Raw genomic sequence first — 22,801 nt, 5'->3', positions numbered from 1 at the left:
AGAAAAAGCAGCAGGTTTAGCCAAGATATGAAACTTTGATTTACATGTTAACACTATCACTTAGGCAATGCCAAGAAATAGGGTTTTACAATGGAAAAACTTAATTCTCAAGCTGCATATTATTTTCAAAAATCTTAAATGAAAACAACATAAACTAGTTACTTTAATTATAAACATGAGTTGTTTTTTATTGCATTTTCATTTGAAGAATTTTAGGCTCTTAGTGATGCATTATTTTTATGTAAATTGTGCAGTATTTTTATCTTATTTGTGCATCCTTCATATTAAAACACTTACTCAAAATGAAGTACTTCCTTGTGGGCAGATATGACAAGGTTTGGATTTGGAAAAAACAGGAGTGGGGTGTCTTAATAGTCCCATGAGATTTAGGGTGATACCCAAACTTTAAAAATGTGGTAATTCAAGTGTTGTAGTTTCATAACACTTCTAACTATTGACTTTCCTAGCAGTCTACTTTCAAGTGAGATTAGTATTATTGATCACTTTTCCCTGAAATCTCTTCCTTGTAACAGGATTAAATGACTTTCATAAATCAGGCCAGACAAATTCCAAATTGATCATTATGTGCCTTTCCTTCTGTTGTATCACCTATTTTATTGTCAGTAAACATGAATTTATTAAGAGCTTCCTGTGTGCCAGGCACTGTGCTAAGTGTGAGGATTATATAAAGATACAGACAGTCCCCACCGCGCCACCGAGGTGCTCATTCTCAGGAGGGAGGTAACATGCAAATAACTACATACCTCTAAGAAATATATCGTGTAAATGTAAGTTAATTTCAGAGGGAAGACTTGGTAGGAGGTGGGAGTGGGGGGACATGGAAAGCTTCCTGCAGAAAGTGGGATTTGAGCTGAGTTTTTAAAAAAGTTACGTATTTTTATTTTGAATGAACAAACACCAAATAAAATGGGCATTCATATATATTTCTAACAGAAAAAAAGAGTTGTGTGTGAAACTGTAAATATCATGTGCAGCTTGCCTTTTCTTTCCAAATGTATAATAGATTCATTCTGTAACTTTCAAAACTGTCCTACTTGTCTGTAATTCTTTCTGTCTTTCTCCTCTTTAGCTTGAGCTGTGTTTTGCAGGAAGTCAGAGATGAGAAGGGAAAACATTCTGGGCATGGGGGATAGCCAAATAAAATGCTTGGCATCTGGAGAGAATGTATCCTCTAATAGGAATGGCAAGTAAGCTAGTGTAGCGGGATTGTAGAGGGGAGACAAGTGTAAGGAGAGGGGAGAGGTGAGAAGGGATCAGATGGTGAAGGGCTTTAAAAGGCCAAGGGATGATTTTGTATTTAATCATTTAGATATTAGAGAGCCCCTCAGTTTTTTTTTTTGTTTTTTTCCCCTTAAGCAATTGGGGTTAAGTGACTTGCCCAGGGTCACACAGCTAGTAAGTGTCAAGTTTTTGGTCTGAGGTCGGATTTGAACTCAGGTCTTCCTGACTTCAGGGCCGGTGCTCTATCCACTGTGCCACCTAGATGCCCCGAGAGCCCCTCAGTTTATTGAGTGTGGGAGATCTAAGTGATATGGTCAGATCAAACCTGGGCTTTGGGAAAATCACTTTGGTAGCCAGCTGGAGGATGGATTGGAAAGGGGAGAGCCTTGAAGCAGGCACACTAATTAGGAGGATATTGTAATAGCCTCTGTCAGTGGTGATGAGAGCCTCTAGAGGGTGGTGACTGTCTTGAGTAGAAAGAAGAGGACTTGCAGGAGAGATGGTATGAAGGTAGAAAGGACGAGATTTAACAACGAATTGGGTACGTAGGGTGGTATAATTGAGGAGTTGACAGTGACACTGAGTTTGGGTGATTGGGAGAATGGTGGTGCTATTGAAAATAACAAGGACATTGGGAAGAAGAGAGAGTTCTGGGGAAAAAGATGAATATGTTTTGAATATGTCTAGTTTGAGTTGCCTATGGGATATCCATTTCAACAGTAGCTTAAGAAATGGAAATGTGAGAGCTCAGCATTTCCATTTCAAAAAAAAGGAAACATATCTAAGGCCAAATTATTGGGAGGGAATTTTTGATTCCTACTTTGGTGTTTAATTTGTTGGGAGATCTGCAGCCTTCTAAAATCTAAATATTCCATTCTAGGTGATTTAACAAACCCATTAAGATATACTCTTGGTCTAAATAGATGAATTACCTTAAAACAACAACAACAACAACAACAGCTATTCATTACAACCAAAAAAGAGGAAATAGAAGTAATTATTAGAAGTTATTTTACCCAACTCCATGCCAATAAAACTGACAGTCTAAATGAAATGGATGAATATTTATTGTTGTTGATTCATTTTAGTCTTTTTCAACTTTTTGTGACCCTGTTTGGGGTTTTCTTGGAAAAGACACTGAAATGGTTTGCCATTTCCTTCTCTAGTTCATTTTACTGAGGAGGAAACCAAGTCAAACAGGGTGAAGTGACTTGGTTAGGGTCACACAGCTACTAAGTGTCTGAGGCCAGATTTGAACTCATGAAGATGAGTCTTCCTGACCCCAGCCTGGCACTATATCCACTGTGCCACCTAGTTGCCCTTGGATGAATATTTACAAAAATACAAGTTGCCTGTATTAATAGAAGAGGAAATAAAATACTTGAGGAACCCTTTCTCGGCTGGGGAAAAAAAAAATCAGACAAGACTTAAATGAGTTCCCTAAGGAGAAAACAAAAACAACTAAAACCTCAAGACCAGACGGATTTATGTGTGAATTCTATGAAACATTTAAAGAACAATGAATTCCAATAATGTATAAACTGTTTAAAAAAATAGGTAAAAGAACCCTACCAAATTAATTCTATGACAGAAATATCATCTTGATATCTAGGCCAAGGGGAGTCAAAACAGAAAGAAAACTATAGACCAATTTCCCTAATGAATATTGATGCAAAAAATTTAAATAAAATACTGGCAAGGAGATTACAGTAACATATTGCAAAGATATATGACCAGGCTGGATTTGTATCAGGAATGCAGGGCTAGTTCAATATTAGGAAAACTAGAAGCATAATTGACCATATCAATAGCAAAAACAACAAGAATCACATGATTATTTAAACAAATGCAGAAAAAGCTTTTAACAAAATGTAATATCCATTCCTGTTAAAAATATTAGAAAGCACAGGAATAAATGGAGCTTTACCTAACACAAATATTTTCCATCTAAAACAAAGAGGAAGCATTGGTGAAGCAGGGATGTCCATTATCACCAGTACTATTCAATATTGAACTAGAAATGCTAGGTATAAGACAAGAAAAAAGAAAATGAAGGAATAAACACAGATGACAGGAAAACAAAACTATCACTTTTTGCAGATGATGTGGCTGAACAAGTTATAGCATATCAGTGCATTGGAATATTATTGTATTGTAAGAAATGATGAAGGATATGGTTTTCAGAAAAACCTGGGAAGACTTAAATGAACTGACACACAGTGAAGTTCACCCAAGTTTTCCCAGATTTAATAATAGCTAACTAATAATAGATAGCATTTATATAGTGCCAGGCAGTATTTTAAGTGCTTTATCATTATTATCTCATTTGATTCTCACAACAACCCTGAGAAATAGCTTATTATTCTGTTTTACAGATGAGGGAACTGAGGCAAAAAGAGGTTAAGTGACTTTCCCAGGGTCACACAGCTATTAAGTGTCTGAGGCTGGATTTGAATTTAGGTCTTCCAACTCCAGGTCCAGTGCTCTATTCACTGCATCACTTCCTTGCCTAATGCCATATCTTTTCTCAGAAGCCATACCCGTCCTCATTTCTGTAGTACAATATTATTCCATCACATACTTGTTCAGCTGTTCCCCATTTGATGGATACCATTGCAGTTTCCAATTCTTTGCCACTGCATAAAGAGCTGTATTCTTGTATATCTTTAATTAAAATTTATTTTGCCTAGGAATAATCCCATACTTTAATCTACTGCCCCTTTCTGCCATCTCACCCTCCTCTCCCTCCTTTTTCCCTATTGAATGAAATGTATTTCTGTCCCTAGCTGTGAGTGTGTGAGTGTGTTTTCTTATTCCCTTTGACCATTTCAGATGAGAGTGAGGTGCCGATGTCACCGCCTCCCTCTCCACCTTCTTCCTTATCTGTACAGATTTCTACTTGCACATTCTGATTATATGAGATAAATTTCTTCCTCTCCCCCCAATAGATTCCTCTTTTTCTCCCTTTCTATTCTTCTTTTAAGATCATCAGAATATAACAAAACCACACTCCTAGGCTTTGTGTCTAATTAGATTTCCTCTGACTCCAGATGCTTATAGGGCTCAGAGGGTACTTGTGTCTTTTCCCAGTAGTTTATCATTTTTCATTCATGTTGACCTTTTTATGTTTCTCTTGACTCTTGTGTTTGTGCTTAAGAGTTTGTATGTAGCTGTGGTCTTTTCATCAGGAATGCTTTGAAGTACCCTATTTCCTGTTGACTTTCCCAAGTCCATGAGAAAAGGGAACAACTTGGTTTTGTTTTGGGTCTTAATCTTTCTAGTTTTAGGCTTGGTATCAGAGGCTGTGACTGACCTGGTGCCGTTCCATTGTCTGAGGTCTCAGGCTTCTGGCATGCTGCCTACCATAGTTGGTTTTTTTTTTATATTTTTAATACTTCGACTTGGCTTTAACCTGCTAATTAACCAAAACTGCCTAATAGATGCATAAAAAGTACACTGATAAGGTTACACAGATGTACTGGAAGTGGTCCACATATTTAAGGAACTTACAGTCTAATTGGGGAGATGAAATGAACTTATTAAAATTAAATTGCAGTATAAGAAATAACTAGTTTATTTAGGATCATAGAATTTTAAAAACTGGACAGGACCCTTAGCAAAAATATAGTACATGCTTCTTATTACTTATTGGTTCATTAAAAAAAAAGACAATTTTATCTCCTTTTTTAAAAATAAGCGTTCCAATGTGGTAGTGAGTGCTTGACTTGAAGTCAGAGGACCTGAGTTTGGACCTTAGTTCTTCTGTAGTCCTTACTACCTTGAGGAACCTGGGGGCAAATCCTTTAACTTCTGAAGGTCTCAGTTTCCTCATATATGACATGAGATGGTTGGACTAGGTCCCTTTCAGCCTTAAGTCTATGGTCCTATAAAAGGAAGTTCCACTAGTTGGGAATATTTTATATTTATTTGTAGCAAATTCCTTCTCTCACTTTATAGATCAGTTTTCCATCTTCCTTCACTACTTTTTCCTTATAGACATACTAGAATCGTTGACCCTTGGAGTCACAAGGGATCTATGAGGTCTTGTCTTTAAGCCCTTCCTCTCTGCCTCCTGATGTCTGTGCTTTCTCTTCACCAGCCCTTCCAACAAATATTTCTCTCTTCCATGGCCAAACTTAGAACAGAATGCAGTCTTATGCATAGCGTCCCCTCTGATTCTGAAACTAGTGGTAGGCCTTTTTGAAATTTTCTAAGGGACTTTTCCTCTAGAGATAATAAAAACTATGTAATTGGATTTACAGCAAAAGGGACTTTTGAGATCACCTAGTCAAATCCCTCCATTTTGTTGATGAGGAAACTGAGATCCAGAGTCATAAGGAAATATGTAACCAAAGTGAAATATGAATTCAGTCTCTTTTTGAGTATGCCTTTTCTACAGTATTATGTATTTTATATTTTTATTTTTTATTAATTTATTTTGATTTATCAACAATCACTTCCATAAGCTTTTGAATTTTAAAGTTTTCTTCCCCTCCTTCCTCCCTCCCTCCCCAAAATGGGACACAATCTGATATAGGCTATACATATACATTCCTATTAAACATTTTCACATTGGTGATGTTGTAAGGAAGAATTAGAACCAATAGGAGGAATCACCAGAAAGAGGAAACAAAACAGAACAGAAGAAAAAATAGCAAGTAGCATGCTTTGATCTGCATTCAGACTCCATAGTTCTTTCTTTTGATGTGGATAGCATTTTCCATCATGAGATCTTTGGAGATGTCTTAGATCCTTGCATTGCTGAGAAGGGCTAAGTCTATCAACATTAGTCATTGCACAATGTGGCTGTTACTTCTACAGTATTACATTGTCAAAGATAAGATAAAATGCCTCATTGTGATTCCATTTCTCTTCTCCTTTAGCCCTTGAAGAGAAATACATAAATAGAAGGATAGGTAATTTATTAAGGTCTTACTGTGCTCTAAACGCTGGTGATATAGATATCACCTAAACAAGGCAGTCCTTACCCTCATGGAGCTTGTGTTCTGATGGTGGGAAGACACCACATAAAGGCAAGATATAAGGCTAAGTGGGAGAGGGTACCATCGTGGAGGGGTGCTGTGAGAAAGTAGAGAAATGCAGAGAGGGAGTTGAGCTGAGAATGAATTGGTCTTTGCTGGAGGTCCCTCATGAAATGACTGTCCTAGATCCTTACCAATCCTGAGAGTGGGTCTTAGGATAGATTTCTCTCTAGGGTGGAAAGCTGCTGCTGAGGGGGTGATGTCCAGAGAGTAAGTCAAGCCAGAAGATATATAGTTAACATAGCTACCTATCGATTGCCAACAGTGGGTGCTTTCAGTAGACTAAAGACTGAAGTAGTCTTCATTTGCCTCTTAGAGGAACATCAAGTTTGTCAAGTCATTTCATCACAAGAGCTCAGTCAAAGACTCTAGGCTAGGAAGATACCAAAAGAAGAGTCCCTTAACCTTCTTGGGCTCAGGTTTCCTCATCTGTAAAATGATGGAACTGGCTTAGTCTCTGGGGCCCTTTCTAGCTCTAGCTGTAGGAGTTCTAGAGAGAGAGAGAAGGGAAGCGTGACTACTCCTCATGAGAAGAGCATGCTGGGGGAGTGTGAGCAGCCTGCTAAACTGATCTCCTTCAGAGCAATCAATAGTGTGGAGTACCATTCACAACCAGATGAAGAAAGTTGTGAGTGACTTTGTCTTTTAGGTAAGTTTAACCACATTTACAAATTTAACTTTGCATGCTTTGTTCCAAGCCTTTGGAAATTTTTCCTTTTTAATTGTGGAGACAGGAAGAGGTTTTGAAAATTTACATCCACTTTAACTTATAACCCATCTCTTGGAATACTGCTGGTGAAAGAATGTGTGTGTGCAGTATCACAAGTGGTATGTGATAAAACTTGGATGGTCCCAAGTTCTTTTCTGTGTTGTTTTTTTCTTCAGTTTTTCATACCCAGTTGTTTTGGTAGTTATCAGATGCTAAGTATTAACAGTTGCCAAAGATTGTTATAGATAGGGAAATAGTCTACTGGGCCACACAAGTAGCAGTTCTAATTGTGTTGTTGAGCTGTATTGTGGTAGAAAGTGCTTCCTGGTACGGAACCCAAGACCTTCTCTATTAGAATCCCTTGACTCTTAGGGACTCAGTAATGAGAGTAATCAAATCATGGCTCCAGATGTAAGTTTCCCTTGGCTTTTTAATGTCTCCAGTTGTTTTTAAGGGAAGTAATCTTTTTGCATCAGAAGAGGGAGGCAAAATGTGAGTGGCATTGTGGTGCAGAGCCTGGCTGACTGAGGAAGTTCTCAGTGCACCTGGACAGCAGCTGCTGGAAGCCTGTGACTCTTGCTCGCCACCATTGAGTTCTAGCTGCTATCTCTCTGAACGCTGGAGAAGGATGAAAATTCAGGGGAAGCAGCTAATTGTATGAGTTCTATAGGGTGAAGGAAAGATAGTGGACAAAAAGCGTGTGGCAGAGATGGAGGGAAATAAGACAATAGGCAGTCTTCAGCTGAATGTTCTTACTCTCTGTTATGTATTTGCAGAAAAGAAGCTTCTCCTTCATGACCAAAAACTTGCCTTTGGGCTATTAGTTGTATTTATTATATACCAGTCACAGAAAAGCACAACCGTGATTGGAATGGGTAATAATAGGAAAAAAAGCAAGAAAAGTATCTTGTTTTAAACATTTTTTTTCTCACCACAGTTTTACCCCAACACCTCCCATGGTGATGTGTCTCATTGGCCACCATTACTAGGCTGAGTCAAATTTACAAATGGCACCAGCTTATCACCTAGTATTTAGCAGTCCCATATGTGTTATGCTAATATCTTAGGGGCACCTTGATTTAGCCTGGTAATGTCGAAAGGGAATATTGATAGTGACAAGTTTATAAATAGGATCATGAAATTCAGCTGTTTAATATTTTGCTAATGCTCTTCCTGGCCAGAATACTCACACGTTTTAGGAAAGTTTTCTTTTTGTCCTAATCTGTGGTTTCAGTGGTACAGTATACGGAGTTCTCAGTGAAGAAACTCTTTTTACCAATGTAGGTTGGTACCTGCTTTGGGACTTCAGGTCTTTGTAAATTGCCTACAGCATTGAGATTTAAAGTCTAGGGTTGGTCCCTCATTCAGTAAGTGTTACAGGCAAGACTTGAACCCAGAGTTTCCTGACTTGGAGGCCAAATCTCTGCCATGCTGACTCTCAGGAATATCAATAGTCTACAAAATTTTTGACATTTTTCATCTCAAAGTCAATCTCTTCCCTTTAGACATCATGCGTGGTGTCTGAGTTACATATATGGGGTTTTTTCCTTTTTGGGGGGGGGTTGGGGAACAATATCACCATGTCAGTTTCATGGTTGGCTAAGTCTTTGAAGTTTACTTTTAACTTTTATTACACTTTTTTATGTTGTCCAAGCATTTAATCAAGGAGCCTAGGACTTTAGTATTCCCAACAAGTATTAGATTTAATTGCTACTAATCAGCCAGTATATCTCACAATAAAATCTCTTTAAAATTGACTTTACAGCCAGATCTGCATTCCCAATTTGCTAAACTAGAGGCAATCAGGACTGAGTGAATTACTATTAGGTAACAGTCCAGTGTCCAATTTTATTTCTATTTTAAGATTTTCCCTTTCCAGCAGGTAAGATGGTTTATCAGAAAAAGCAGTCACATGAGGTAGTTGTCACTTAAGCCTTTTGTTGGAAGTAACAGATGAGCATTGTGCCTGGTTTTTAGCTGTTTGTCAGTGCCTTTTTATAAAGATAGCAGCACTTACCCCCACCCATGTTATTTGAGATTTCGTTTTGTTATTCTTGTTACTCCTGAGGAGTCTATCAGTGGATCATGACCCGTGGTAGGTCTTACCACACTGGGAATGTCTGAACACGTGCCTGGTGCTGTGCTGCTGTACAGAAGAGGGCCCACCTGGTTTGCTTCGAAAGGCTCATCCCTAGTACTGCTGCAGTGTGACAGATTTTTTTTGGCAATAATATTTCACGAAGACTAAGCAGAGGTCATAGAGCGGGAGAGGGAATCTACACCCAAAGGATTGCTCTTTGGCATTCTTAGACCAGATGCTAAACAAGAGACCTACAAAAATATTTTTGGAAAAAACAAACAGCAGGAATCACTTCATCAATTAGTTTGTAACTGAAAGTAGTTGATCTCCAGATTGAGACTATGAAATGGCTAAGATCCAAGAAGGAAATCAAAAGACTTTCCACGGGTGACATCCCTATGAACTCAGCCAACAGTCTTTCTTATGTTAGTTTCATAAGAGAACCATTGATTTAGCAGTCATGTCTAAAGGGAATATTGCTTGTTTTAACCTGAAGGATGATGCTGATGGTGGTGGTGGTGGTGGTGGTGGTGGTGGTGGTAGTGGTGGTAGTGGTAGTGGCAATGGCAGTGATGATTGAATATACCACTGATAGAGTAAAAGCACTAAATTATTGCAATTTTTCCCATGTGCATCTACCTTTTTAAGTAATGAAACATATGTTTCAACCATACCAGTGCAATTGTTTATTTCCTCAGAACTATAGTCAACCAAACATTCATTAATGTATCAAAATTGTAAATCTAAAGGTAGTTTGTTTACATCATGGTGATTGCCATATTAAAATCATAACGATTAGAGCTGTAAGGGACCTTAAATATAATCTAATAGTTAATTTTATAGATGAGGAAATTGAGGCACAGAGAGGAGAAGAGACTCGTCCAAAGTCACACAGGTAGTGAGTCTCATTTATTTTTAAGGTGGATATTTGAAAATACCTAAAGGTTACTTGTTTGTGGTCAGAGAATTAGGAGGGGGAGGTTAGAGGAAAGCAATTATACTTGAAGGATGTTTATTTAGATTTAGGCTTTGCTCAGTCTTTTCTCTTTTGTTTCCTCATGTTTGTGACCATTACTAATAGTCATTTGTAGGAATTGCTTTCATCTGTCAGTTCACCGTGACCTCTGGATTCAAGCTCAAAGCCTGTAGCCTCCATCTTTCCTTGTCATGTGTTAAGAATATTACAGTTTTTGAATGCAAATGAATTTTATCATTGAAGAAAGATTCTTCGAAGCAAAAGCTCTATTTAATGTGTTTTTTGATTGTAGCCATTTTACTTGATGTCACCCATGTGCAGCAAATGATTAATAAGATGTTTTAGTTCATCTCTGTCTTTGATTTGGAAGCAATACTTAGTACAACTTAAGGGAAATGACAATACATTAAGGCTAGGCAGAATCTTGATGAGTTTAATGATGAAGACAATGATAATTGAATACATTTTTTAACCCATAACAATTGTTTTTATTAGTAATTATTAGTTTGTTAGTAGTATTAGTATCTGTTGCTTATTTCTATGGTGCATTATGCTCCTAAAGAAATAAATTAGGTATTTTTATCCTTTTAAATTTTTTTTTAAATACATGAGAGGTTAGTGAGTGGTCCAAGGTTACAGAACTGCTAATTGGCATAGCTTGGACTTGAACCTCATCTTTTTTGACTCCATGTCTAAGACTCTTTCCATTATGTTATTCTGTCTCTGGTTGAAAATGAAGATGAATTTTTTTTTTTTTTACATTTTCAGAGGAAATCCTCGTGATTGAGGAACTTGAGTTTCTTTAAGGTGTTTCAGGTTTACTAAATCATCGGTATTTTTATATTACACATTATTTGGGAACAGGAAATATCCTTATAATGAATAGTTTGCTAGTTTTCTCAGAAGTGCAACACTGTCTACATGTACTTTTAGGCTAAATTTTATTAAGAAATGTAGTTTTTAATGTTATGCATATGTGACATTCATATATTCATCAATTATGCTTTGGATTCATTGTCAGCTGTCTAAACAATAAAGCTAACTTACAACAAAATGGTGTCCCGACATACCTTTCTTCATTTGTACAATTAGTCTTTTTCAGTAAATTCCCTCTGTACATAGGGAGAACAAATGTTTTATATTCTTCTGTTTAGTCAGCTGTTTTCCATTTCTCCAAAGATGAACATTGTCATACCAAATGAAAATTACAGTTGAACACTTGATCTGAGTTTCTTTGACCCAAAGGTTTGGAGAGAGAATGAGTAAAAACCATGCCTGGATAAGACTTGAGATGAATTAAAGGTTTTTGTTTTTATTTTTGTTTTTTTAAATGTGAGGAGTTTAGCATAATTGGATTCCTTTGGCAATGTAGTTGTGTTTGTCTAGGAAGGAATAAAAATGAGTTTTTAAAATATCTTATCCAGTTCTGTGCTACTACTAATAAACTGAGACAGTGCTTTTTTCCTTTATCTTTTGTTAGAGGTTAGAAACATTGCATTTTAATAGATGATCTTTTGCAGTAGTAGGAATTGAATGAGAATTTAAAGGAAGCATCAAACATACTGACATATTTGTTTGTGCTGACAAGTCAGGTTTGGCTAACATTTTCGTTTACTTTAATGAATTATGTTTAGATTAAATTTGGTTGAGTGATTGAATTAACAGGAGCCTGTTAAATAATTGTTCCCAATATCAGATATTGGTAAGGGCTCACTGTGTACAATGCACTCCATTTTCCTCTCCTTAGCTTTTAGACTTAGATTTTAATCTGAAATTTGTTTCCTTAGGCTACTTTGCTTAACGAAACATTCCCATAGAACTTTAGTAATTGAGACACATTAGGATAACCACCAATCAGAATCTTTTTACCCTAATAAATTAAAAGATTTATTTTCTCTCACAAAAGTAAGCTTCATCCTATTCCAACCAAAACAAATTACCAAAGCCAAATCAATGGTTCTCCCATTTAATTAAATGATTTTGAGTTTCTGGTTGTTGGATCACTCTGTGTGGGTAATTCTGCCACTGTCACGAAGCGGATATTTGGGACCCTTTAAAATGTTGTCAAAGATTCACTCTGGATGCCTTTTACAGCAGTGAATTGTCCAAGAGCTATGTTCTCTTAGATATTATTTATCTCTGTCTGTAAGTTTGAGTTGATCTTTGTTACTTGGTTTTATGTTGATATCAGGATGGAATTCTGGAATTGTGAATATCTCATCTGATGATACCAGGGATTACTCCTATTGTGCACCTATTTTTAATTTTTTTCTGCATGAAAAGGTTGCTTTGGCTTCTTTCCAGTGATTATTTTTGTGCAGTCAGAATTCTTACCTGAGCTGGAAAATTTAGCACTTGTGATAAGTTTCTCAATAGTAGATGGAGAACTGTTATTTGAATCTCAAGAATAGATAACATTTTAAATCATGGATATTAATTTATGGAACTTTTGCCTTTTTTATTTTTTATTTTTTTGCTTTTTTATGTGCCAGAATTCTATATGTAGAATACAAACATATAATTCTACTCTTCATAATAATTATACTTACAGTTTTAATGTAATTTAAATATATGAATGAATGAAAAACATTTATTAAGTATTTACTATGGCCCAAACACTATGCTGAATACTTAGTCAATAAATATCTATTAAGCAACTACTGTGTTCCAGGCCCTGTGCCAAATGCTGGAGATACAAAGAAAGGCAAAACACAGTCTTTGCTTTCGAGGAATTCACAGTTTAATGGGAGAGACTACATTCAAACAATTGCATACAAACAAGCTATATACAGGATGAATTGGAAATAATTAACAGAGTAGACAGTAGAATTAATTAAGACTGATTGGGAAAGGCTTCCTGTAGAGATTGGAATTTTAGTTCAGGTTTATTAAATGCTTTGCTCACAACAATTAGGTGAGGTAATAGTAGTACAAGTATTACTACCCTCATTTTACCAGTGAGGAAATGGAGTCTTTTAGAAGTTGAATAATGTGCTCACGGTCTCAAGGCTAGTTACTGTCTGAGGAACTTGGAATCCAGCCCTTCTGCCTGCCAGTCCAGTACTCTGCTCATTGACACGTTGCCTCTCAATCTATAAGGTAGGGGTAGAACCTGAGAAGGATAAAGGAATAAATATAATAATAATAATAATAATAATAATAATAATAATGAATAACTTGTCTTGTGTACTAATCATTTAATCACAGACTTTATTTATAATAATGAACTATTTTTGTTCAAGTATCAGAAGATTTCTCCTGTACATTTTTACTGGTCATGATATGGTTCTTGCTGCTTTTCAGACTGGAAATTACTAGTCGGTTTAGTGATTTCAGTCATAGGAATGAAAAAGGGATATTCTATAGAACTAAAAAAAAACCTAAATCAATGTGATGAAAAAGAAGTCTAGAACCTGGGGAAAGGAAAAAGTGGAAAAAAAAAAAAGAAGGAATAAGGAGGATAGGGAAAAACATTACCATCTCCCAGACTCCTTAATGAAGCAACAATCATCAAAACTCTTAAGTTCTGGTTGAAAATTAGACAAGTAGATGGGTGGAATAGACTAGATAAGGGAAAACCAGTAACAGTTACCAAAAAACCTCAACTGTTGACTTGACGTTTGATAAAACCAAGCACTTAAACCATTGCAAAGAGTAAGAATTGCTTGTCAAACAGAAAAGTAGTTTGACAATCTCACACTCTGTACCATATATCACAGTATGCTCTAAATAAGGGATGAAGTAATAAGATAAACTATACAATTTCAGGTAAATAAAAGTAAGCTTTTATGGTGAACAAAACTGATGCAGATAAAATAAAAAAGAAACTCAATAGGGAACTAAAATCTTTTATATCAAGTATCCTTGATAAAAGATATTAAAGATATATAAAAATTGTCTCAAATTTATAAGCTCAAGAATGGTTTCCTAGTATATTAGTAGTCAAAGGTCATGTACAATTGAAAAAAAAAGAATTGCAATTATCAGGGACCATAATGAAAGCAAACTGCCAATCACTATTCATAGGTATGCAAATTAAAATAACTCTGAGGTTTCATTTCATGTACATCACTGGCAAAGATGACAAAAAAATCAGAATGTGGGAGGCTTCATGGGAAGAAAGGCACATAAATGCACAGCTGGTGAAGCTCTCACTTGGTCCAATTGTTCCAGCAAATAGTTTAGAATTAGAGAATAGTGACTAAATTAGTCATTCACTTTTGACCTAGCAATTCCACTCTGGAGGCATGTACTCTGAGGATATCAGAGGTGGAGAGAAAGGTCTAGTGTGTCCCACAAAATTCATAGTAGCTCCTTTTGGGGTAACAAAGAGTGGAAACAAAGTGGATGCCTATTGATTGAAGGCTGGCTGAATAAATTGTGATATATGAATGCAATGGTAGATAAATATATTTGCAGTTAGAAATAGAAACCATGAGAAATTCAGAAGCTCTAATGAAGAAAGAAATAAGCAGAAATAGGAATAATATTCAAAATGATTACAAAATGCAAATGAAGCAAACACTAAAAGGATATATATATTATACATATGTGTGTATATGTGTGTGTGTATGTATATATATATGTATATGTGTACATATATGTAAATTGTTAAAATAAATAGCAGTAATTGTAAGAACAGTTAAACAACAACCCATACTTCTCAGTACGGAGACTTGGGAGAGTACTGGATACATTTTCAGATATAGTCACTATTCTGATTGTTTTTGCTTAACTGTTTTTCTTTGTTATAAGAGAGGTTTTATTTCCTGGGTAGGGGGAGGTTGGAGGTGAGGAGTATATCCAGCATTGACTGTGATGTGAAAACAAGAGGCATTAATAAAATATGTTTCAAATTCATCTATCACAGCTGTCAATTAAAGAGGCTTTCGTATCTTTAATGTTGTTACTGTCTTTGAACGTTTATCAGTACCCTAGTGACACATGAAGCTATATCATTCTGTTCTCGTATATTGTAACACAGTACAGGCTGCTCAAGGTAAAACATTTGGCTGCATTTAGTAGATGGTTTTTATTCACATTGTTATAAAATATTTCACTGCAGTCTCCATCTCTTGGGATACATAGTATTCATTATAATGGAGTCTGTGTTCTTTCTCCCTCTCACTTGCTGTCTTTCTAGCTTTCTACATGCACACACATACACACACACTCACTCACTCACTCACTCATCCCCACAGATATGTGTATGTGTGCCTACGTAATTCTTCTCTCCTCCCCACCCCCCCATCCCTCAACCTATAGAAACTTGTATCAGGAGGTAGATGAAAACCCAGAGAGGAAGGCTCTATGCTTTTATTGTCATGGGGTGGTGAGTTAGCAGTAAAAGCATCACTCTGGATCAGTGGAGCAATGGTCAACTTTTGTCTGTCTCTCTCTCTTTTTTTTTTTTTTTTTTCAGAGAGCGTTCAGAGCACAGCATCTGCTTCTAATGAGATTCAGCAACCTCAGCCTCAGGCATTGCATTACACACTTGCCAATGCCCAGCAGGTCCAGATCCACCAAATTGGCGAAGATGGGCAAGTACAAGTAGTATGTACTCTTTATTAGTAACCCTTTCTAAGAAGTGCGAACATCAAAGCAGACTTACCTTTGGGGCAGAATAGCATTCATGGCGAGGAATGATTTAATATTGACTTAAACTATGTGATACTTAATAAGCAATGTGCATATCTATGCATCGATATCTTTGGGTGACGAAAGAAAGTACCTTACCTCAAAGTGAATGAAATTTGCGAGATGGCCATGGGACTTGTAAGGTTGAGAGGGACTGTAGAGCTCTCTTGCTGTACCACTCACTTGCTTCTGTTTTTTCGGATATGGGAGCAAATGCCCACAAACATGAACTGAGTTGCTGTAAATTCCACAGCTAGGCTGTTTTACTAGGAAGGCTTCATATGCATCTCTGAGATGATGCGGAGTACCTCTCAGTGAGTAGTCAAAATGTCCCTTTTCAGCCATTCCTCTTTTGTCCTGTGAAGGTGATTTGCATGTACACACGGGTAGCTTATGGTGAATCTCAACAAGCTCAGGGTAGGCTTTTTGTCATGCGTTCTGCAATGCCTCTGGCCCTGGAGAAATGACCCCAAGTATTCAAATTTCAGTAATGCTGGCCCTCCTTTTACTTAGAGACAAGAAGAAAATTTGTTTATATGAATAATTCAACAATTTAAAGAAAATATAGTTTGCTTTGTTGAATTGAATTCTACTTATTTTGACAATTTCTCTAAAATTTTCATGACTGAGGAGTCACAATTCAAGAAATCCAAATTATTTAATATAAAAAAAAATCATTCAACTATTTATCTTCAGGGGTGATGGGAAAAAAAAATCTTCCCTGGTGCTCTTACTAATGAAAAATAGTTACTGTCTCTTCCTTACAAAAGATTAATAACCCAAGCTAAACAGAATGTAGAGAGGACTATAAGATCAAGACAGATGTGAAAATACTTTACCAATATTTAATACATCTTCAGTACAAAATGAAGGAGGCATTTCCTCTTTTTATATACTCCTTTATAAAGGATAAGACTCCTGAAAATTTTGTTAAGGAGCTGAGAACTTAAATGTGTTCCACTGCTATACATTTTTTGAGATTTTTTTTTAAGCATCATATGCATGTAACATGAATATTATCATTTTCATGCCTACTTAATTTACAAGGTCATGGAACCTTGGAACCATACATGTTAAGAAGGAAAAGCAGTCCTGATTTTAATGAGAATTGAAATCTCTTCCATAGTATTGCGTAGTATACCACTCTCAGTTGAATATTTTCAGTAGTTTTTTCCTGCTTCTGAAGGAAAGGAAATAATTTGAAATAGAGAATTTTCTTAAAGACAATCCTGTCATGGAATTCCAAGTAGATATTTTTATCCCAGGTTTTGTATAAACATATTAAACTATAAGCAAAATGATATAAAATTTAAAATAGGTTACTTAAGAACCTGGTTTTTCTCTAAGAAATTTTATATTAAAATATATTTTAATAATAGAGCTTATTTCATTAGTCAATTGACATGAATTTTTTTTTCCAAAATAGGCATAAAAGTTATATTGAGTATTTTGTGACTTGAAGCTTGATTTTTTTCCCCCAACAAATTTACTATAATCTCTTCGTTTAGATTTTTTTAATTGCCATATTTGTCATATTTATAGCAGTTACACATCTGTTTATTCTTTTTCTTTTTACTAGCATGCTATTTTGATAAAAATGTATCATAATGGCTAATTCTTAATGTTGAGGTGTATGTGTAACATTGCCCACGTGGCCCAAAATAGAACCCTGTAAAGCTATAGCTAGTCCTCCCATTTTCCTGGTTCTGGGTGTGTGTTTTGGAAAGAATTGTAAGAAGAGCTTATTCTAATGTTCCATGTACTGAGAACCAGGCTTGTAGGGATTTTCATAGAGAAGTGGAGATTCTCTACTAAAATTTGATTAGCTTGAATTTATAACTTGATTTTAAGTAACACTTTTGTTTTGATCATCTAGAAAATTTTTGATGAGGAAATAGTTCTCTATCCTTTCTACTAACCTCTCCCTGGGGTGGAAGACAAGCTTCTTTACAGCAATATGAGACTTAACCTAACATTTATGACTCATTGCTTCATTAAAATTTTTATATAGATCAGTTTTCAGTGTCAATGATACCATGTTTAAGTCCTTTGCAATATTTGCCATGTAGATTTGAGTTGTTATTATTTGATAATAAGGAATGGAAAGAAACTCTACTGTTACTATATTATAAATGGAGGGCAATGTATTGTTCAAGATTTAAATATCTGTTCTGGGTTTGCTATTTTGGGGGAGGTCATTTATTGAACCATAATCATATAATTAGGAGTTCCAAAGATACTTTTTTTCCCCTGTCATTGATTTTCTTCTGATGCTTCTTGATGTTTTATTTTGCTGTGGATTCCACAGGGACATCTCCACATAGCTCAAGTACCCCAGGGAGATCAAGTCCAGATAACACAAGACAGTGAGGTGAGTGGCCATGGTTCCCTAAACCCAAGAGCCATTCCTCTAACTCCACCCTGTATTCCTTCCTTCATTTTTGGCAATGGTCTTCTCCCACATTACACTACACATCTGAAAATCAAACCTGTATTAGGAAAACACTTTCTCCACCAATACTTCAAAGACCTGTAATTTGTTTAGTATGGGTCTTCCTTGCACTGATATAGCTCATAGTCGTATAACTTAGCCGATGATCCTTGAGAATTGCCGTGGCTGAAAAATCTGTCTTCTCTGGGTAATTCCATTTATTAGCCCTCTGAACTGGTCCTGTAGCTGGTCCTTTGATGACAAACCTGTGTGGCATGCCGTTGGGCTTCAATGCCAAGTCTTTTGAGTTTGATTCAGACCTAGTGTTTCCCTGGAATATCCTTTGAGAACCCAGGAGTTCATCTAGGACACAATGAGGTATCTTCAGATTAGGAGAAATACAATTAAAAGAGGAAATTCTGGAATCAAGAATAAATTTCTCTTTTATGATATAGATTTTTGTTTTTTTCTTAAGCATCTTTTGTTCCCCTAATTTTATTTTAAGGGGGAAGCCAGAGACAGAGGGAACCCAGTTCTCAAGAGCTTCCACTTCGGTTGGAAGGATGTACCCAATGCCATTAAAATTACTAATAAACAGTACCATAGAAAAGATTGTATGATCACAGACTGACAGAAGGGATTCCTTGGTAGGAATTATTGAATTTGAGTGCATATGGTATAGAACCAGGAGTGGAGAACCTGTGGCCTCAAGGCCACGTGTGGAGTTTGGATTCAGTCAGAGGGCCACACTTGAGGACTTAGAGGCCCACATGCGACCTCGAGGCTACCCCTGGATAGACTCTATGCACCATTGCAATTTAGAGAACAGTGAGGCTGGAACTGTTAAGGCAGGACTCGCAGATGAGATGATATTAGAACCAACCCTTGGTAGATTTGAAACTTAAAATTTAAGTGAACTATTTTTCAGGTAAGCTAAAGGTTCACGTTGAAAAAGAATTGACTGGATATAGTTATTCCCTTGAGCCAGCAAACGTCGACTACTTTTTCTTGGAAGTCAAGCAGTTGTATGTTTCCTGTATTAGCCAAACGTGGTTTATAATTGATGATCTCCTCTTTTAATATACTTCAGGGGATGAAGGGTTTTCTTGTTTTTAGGCTGTGAAGATAGAACTAGCTTTGTGCTTACTCTGCATGCACTTCAATGTGTTAAAAATATTTTACATCTCTTCAGATGCTGAATGTGTCTAACAGATGCACATCCAGCAGGCCCCAGGAAAGGCACTGGATCACAAGGAAAGCTCTTGGGCTCGACCAGATTAATTAGGTGGCTAATGGCCATTTGTTGGGGCTCTTTGCACTATTTCTCATGCTGCTCAGAATTATTTTGAAGTTAAGGGAAATATATTATGGGAATCAGTAAAAAGTTAGCACTTTCAAAAAAGCGTACTATTGATGAATTTACAGTAGACTTCTTTTTGTTAAGGAGGCTTATTAACATAATGTTTCTATATTTCTATGGTGGAAAAATTGCCTATGAATACTCTCATATGGGTGTAGCAAAAACTGAAGCCTGAACTGCGAATTCAAGAGATATCAAGTAATTTCCGTCAGTGCTACCAGGAGAAGGCATTTTCATTGAATGGTTTGAATGACAGGAATATTGGTGCAAATAAAATAGATTTTAGAAAAAAAATCATAGCAAAATGACTAGCTTTTCCTCATTAAACAAACAAAACCACCTCGTCTTCTGCCACTTCTAATGGTTGTGTTCAAAAAGTATATTTTTATAGATTTAATACATGAAAAGAAAGAGCTTTTCTCTCTCTCTCTCTCTCTCTCTCTCTGTCTCTCACACACACACACACACCCCCACACACCCACACTGTAATGACCAGTGTTTTTTATTATTATAGTTTCAATTTATACTCATAAGAGACCAAAAACTGCAGCTTTCTAATGTGGACCTGGTAATAAGTATTTCACATTGGGTCTGTGTGTGTTTGGTAAAAAATGGAAGAATTGGAAAAGAACAAGATTCTCCAAAGTGTACCTTATGAAAGCTACATGATCAGACTTTAATTATATTTTAGTAAATTACATTTTTTTCCTTCATTGGAACTTTTTTTTTAAGTTGTAAAGCTCTGGTCCACGTGGTTAAATATTTTAAATGAAGTGTACTTTCATTGTTTTTATTGGCCAAGAAGGTCAGACCCTAGGAGGAGTTCCTGAAATTAATGTGTTTGCTTAAGTAAACAAGCGAAATATTAAATAACAAACACTGTAAATGCCTCTTGAAATTAGTATTCTCTTGCCTGATTCCTCTCCTTGTGTGTGTCTGTGTGTGTGTTTTTTTTTAACAGGGCAATCTACAGATTCATCACGTTGGACAGGATGGGCAGGTAATAACTATCTATTCTGATCACTTGTCAGATGTTGGTGAATTACATTGAGTTTGCTTGAATTCAAATCTGACTTTACTTTTCTGAGTTGGCATGTTCTCATTCCATGAAGTCTCCATAGAGGCTAAACATATAGATCATAATATTGGAGGTAGAACATTTCTCCTTTATATCATAAAGTAATTTAATATTCAAACAAAATTTTCCCTTGATTGATGAAATAATAGTGGTTCAGTGACCTTTTTTCTTCATTGTGGATGAAGAGTAAAATTTTTATTTCATGGAGTCTTTCTATAACTTTGTCATGATTTCTTAGTTTGCCAGATCCAGAATTATGTTGATTGAAGAACATCTGTAAGAATTATGTAAATGTTGTTTCATGATCATAAGTCCCCCGAGAATGCAGTAAATTTTAGTAAGATAGTTTTATTATTGTAGGTCTCTTATAAAAGTGAGACAACTTAAATTCTTTCTCATCTGTGGAGAACAACGCCCTTGAGTAGAAACCTCATGATGAGAATCAGCTGTAAAAAGTGAAAATAGTCAAAACACAAAATAATCACAAGTGATTTGCCTTACAAGCCCAAGCACGAGTGGTCCTAAATCTTTTTGGGTATGATTGCAACCTATGAATAGAGAGGAAGATGATTTCAGAAGCTTCTCATCTTTCAGAATTAGCTAATTTATTGATATGGTTATACCAATCAGAGTAAATTTTACAAACAGTGAGTATATATAATGTATAAACATGTTTATTACATCAGTTAACCGATATTTATTTAAAGTAGTATTATATCTAATACTAGTATTTCCACATTTGGAATATCTCACTTTCCTTTGCATATCTTAAGTGTTTTAAAATCACCATTCTGAGAGATAAATGCCTTCCATGTATAATGTCTGTACGTGTTACACATATCATCTAGACACATAACCTACATGAAGAGATCATTTGTACTTGTCTAGGCACATAGGCATCTTATGCCATGCATTTATAGAAACATTACGTGTCATGTATGTACATGCAGATGTGTTCATTATATTTATGTATATGTGTTTCCGTAAGTAAATAACATACCAGCTTATCTTTGTATAAAAATCTATACATGCATATGTGCATGTACGTACACACACACTATGTTTGGAATGTATTACACTGAAGTTTTCAATCATAATATACATATATTTATGTTAAGCATGTAATATATTTAGATTCAGTATAGAACAAAAAGATTTAATAAATCCAATATTGGGTTAATACCCCTTTTGGTCTTTTGGAACCTAGACCAGAGACTTCATTATCAAAGGTTATAAAACAGAATCACAGAACCTTGGAGCAGTTTCTCTTGAAAATGGGGCTATTGCTATCAGAAGTTTGTGGTGCTTCAGAAGGAAGGATTCCAGGCATATCAAAGAGGAACAAGCTATTTCAATTTGTTGTTGCAGGTCTCCCAAGGTGCTTTGGGCCATGTGTTTTAAATAATGTAATTAAGTTGAGCTACCTTGCAGAGGCAATTGGGAGGTTTTAAAAATTCTGGATCTTCCCCCTCCCCCCTTTTTTTATTAGATTTTAGTCAGGGATAGGGCTTGTTTGATTTTGAAGCTGTAGTAGCATTTGGCATCTAGATGTCTGTTTAAAGAGCTAGATAACCAAATAAGTGTTAAACTTTAAAAAGTTCAATAATTGCATATTTCAAAAATTGGCACTTCAGTTGAGAGGCAACGGCTAGTAGTCAGGTCTGATATCAGTAAATTCTGATAAAAATTTCTTTTGAAAAGTTCTTATGTTTGTTCAGTTGAAAATTGTTTCGTTTTGGGTGGGTGGAATAGCAGGTTTAAAATCGATATTTGGGCATATTGTCTTTCATAAATTATTTTGTTTCCTTTTTCCATTGCTAATGATATTTCAGTATAATACAATAACGGGAGCTCCTTTGACTGACTCATAAAAATTAAATTATTTTACTTAGAAATTTCTCTTCCTTTTCCTGTCTTGGAGCAATATTCTGTCTTGTATTTACTTTGTCCTCAATATTCCCTTTCTTCACATTTCAAATTTTTAATGTTCTAATTTTAATTCTACTTCCTATGAGGATGAGTTAGAAAAGACTGCAGAAAACTCTCCCACATATTATGTAAAAGTAGAAGCCCAGGCTTATATATAAAAGACACATCAAGTTTGTAGGAAGCGTAGGAAAATGATTACAATCCATTTTTAGACACAAGTATATTGATTCTTATAGCATTCTTTTGAGGGGCCAAGAAATAGTAAGATCTTATTTTTTTTTGGAACCAGAAAACTCAACTAACCACATAGCGTGATT

The 22,801-nt window shown here is 35.8% G+C and overlaps 1 protein-coding gene across 7 annotated transcripts in view; it reads left to right on the top strand.

Annotated features, from left to right (window-relative positions):
- The window catches only part of BANP (BTG3 associated nuclear protein), a 254,011-nt gene that overhangs the window by 131,777 nt on the left and 99,433 nt on the right, over nt 1-22,801 (top strand). For 2 of the 7 annotated variants that reach the window (XM_027847684.1, XM_027847680.1), the window contains 3 exons: nt 15,472-15,602; nt 17,995-18,057; nt 20,439-20,477. In XM_027847684.1, coding sequence (XP_027703485.1) covers nt 15,472-15,602; nt 17,995-18,057; nt 20,439-20,477 — 233 coding nt within the window. Of the gene's footprint in view, nt 1-15,471; nt 15,603-17,985; nt 18,058-20,438; nt 20,481-22,801 lie in introns of all 7 variants that reach the window. The other 5 variants (XM_027847683.1, XM_027847679.1, XM_027847681.1 and 2 more) reach the window with 3 other exon arrangements.

This window comes from Vombatus ursinus, unplaced genomic scaffold, assembly GCF_900497805.2.
Source record: "Vombatus ursinus unplaced genomic scaffold, bare-nosed wombat genome assembly UNPS02005286.1, whole genome shotgun sequence".
NCBI lineage: Eukaryota > Metazoa > Chordata > Mammalia > Diprotodontia > Vombatidae > Vombatus > Vombatus ursinus.
The sequence above is the reverse complement of the archived record's forward strand: the minus strand, read 5'-3'. Positions and strand labels throughout refer to the sequence as shown.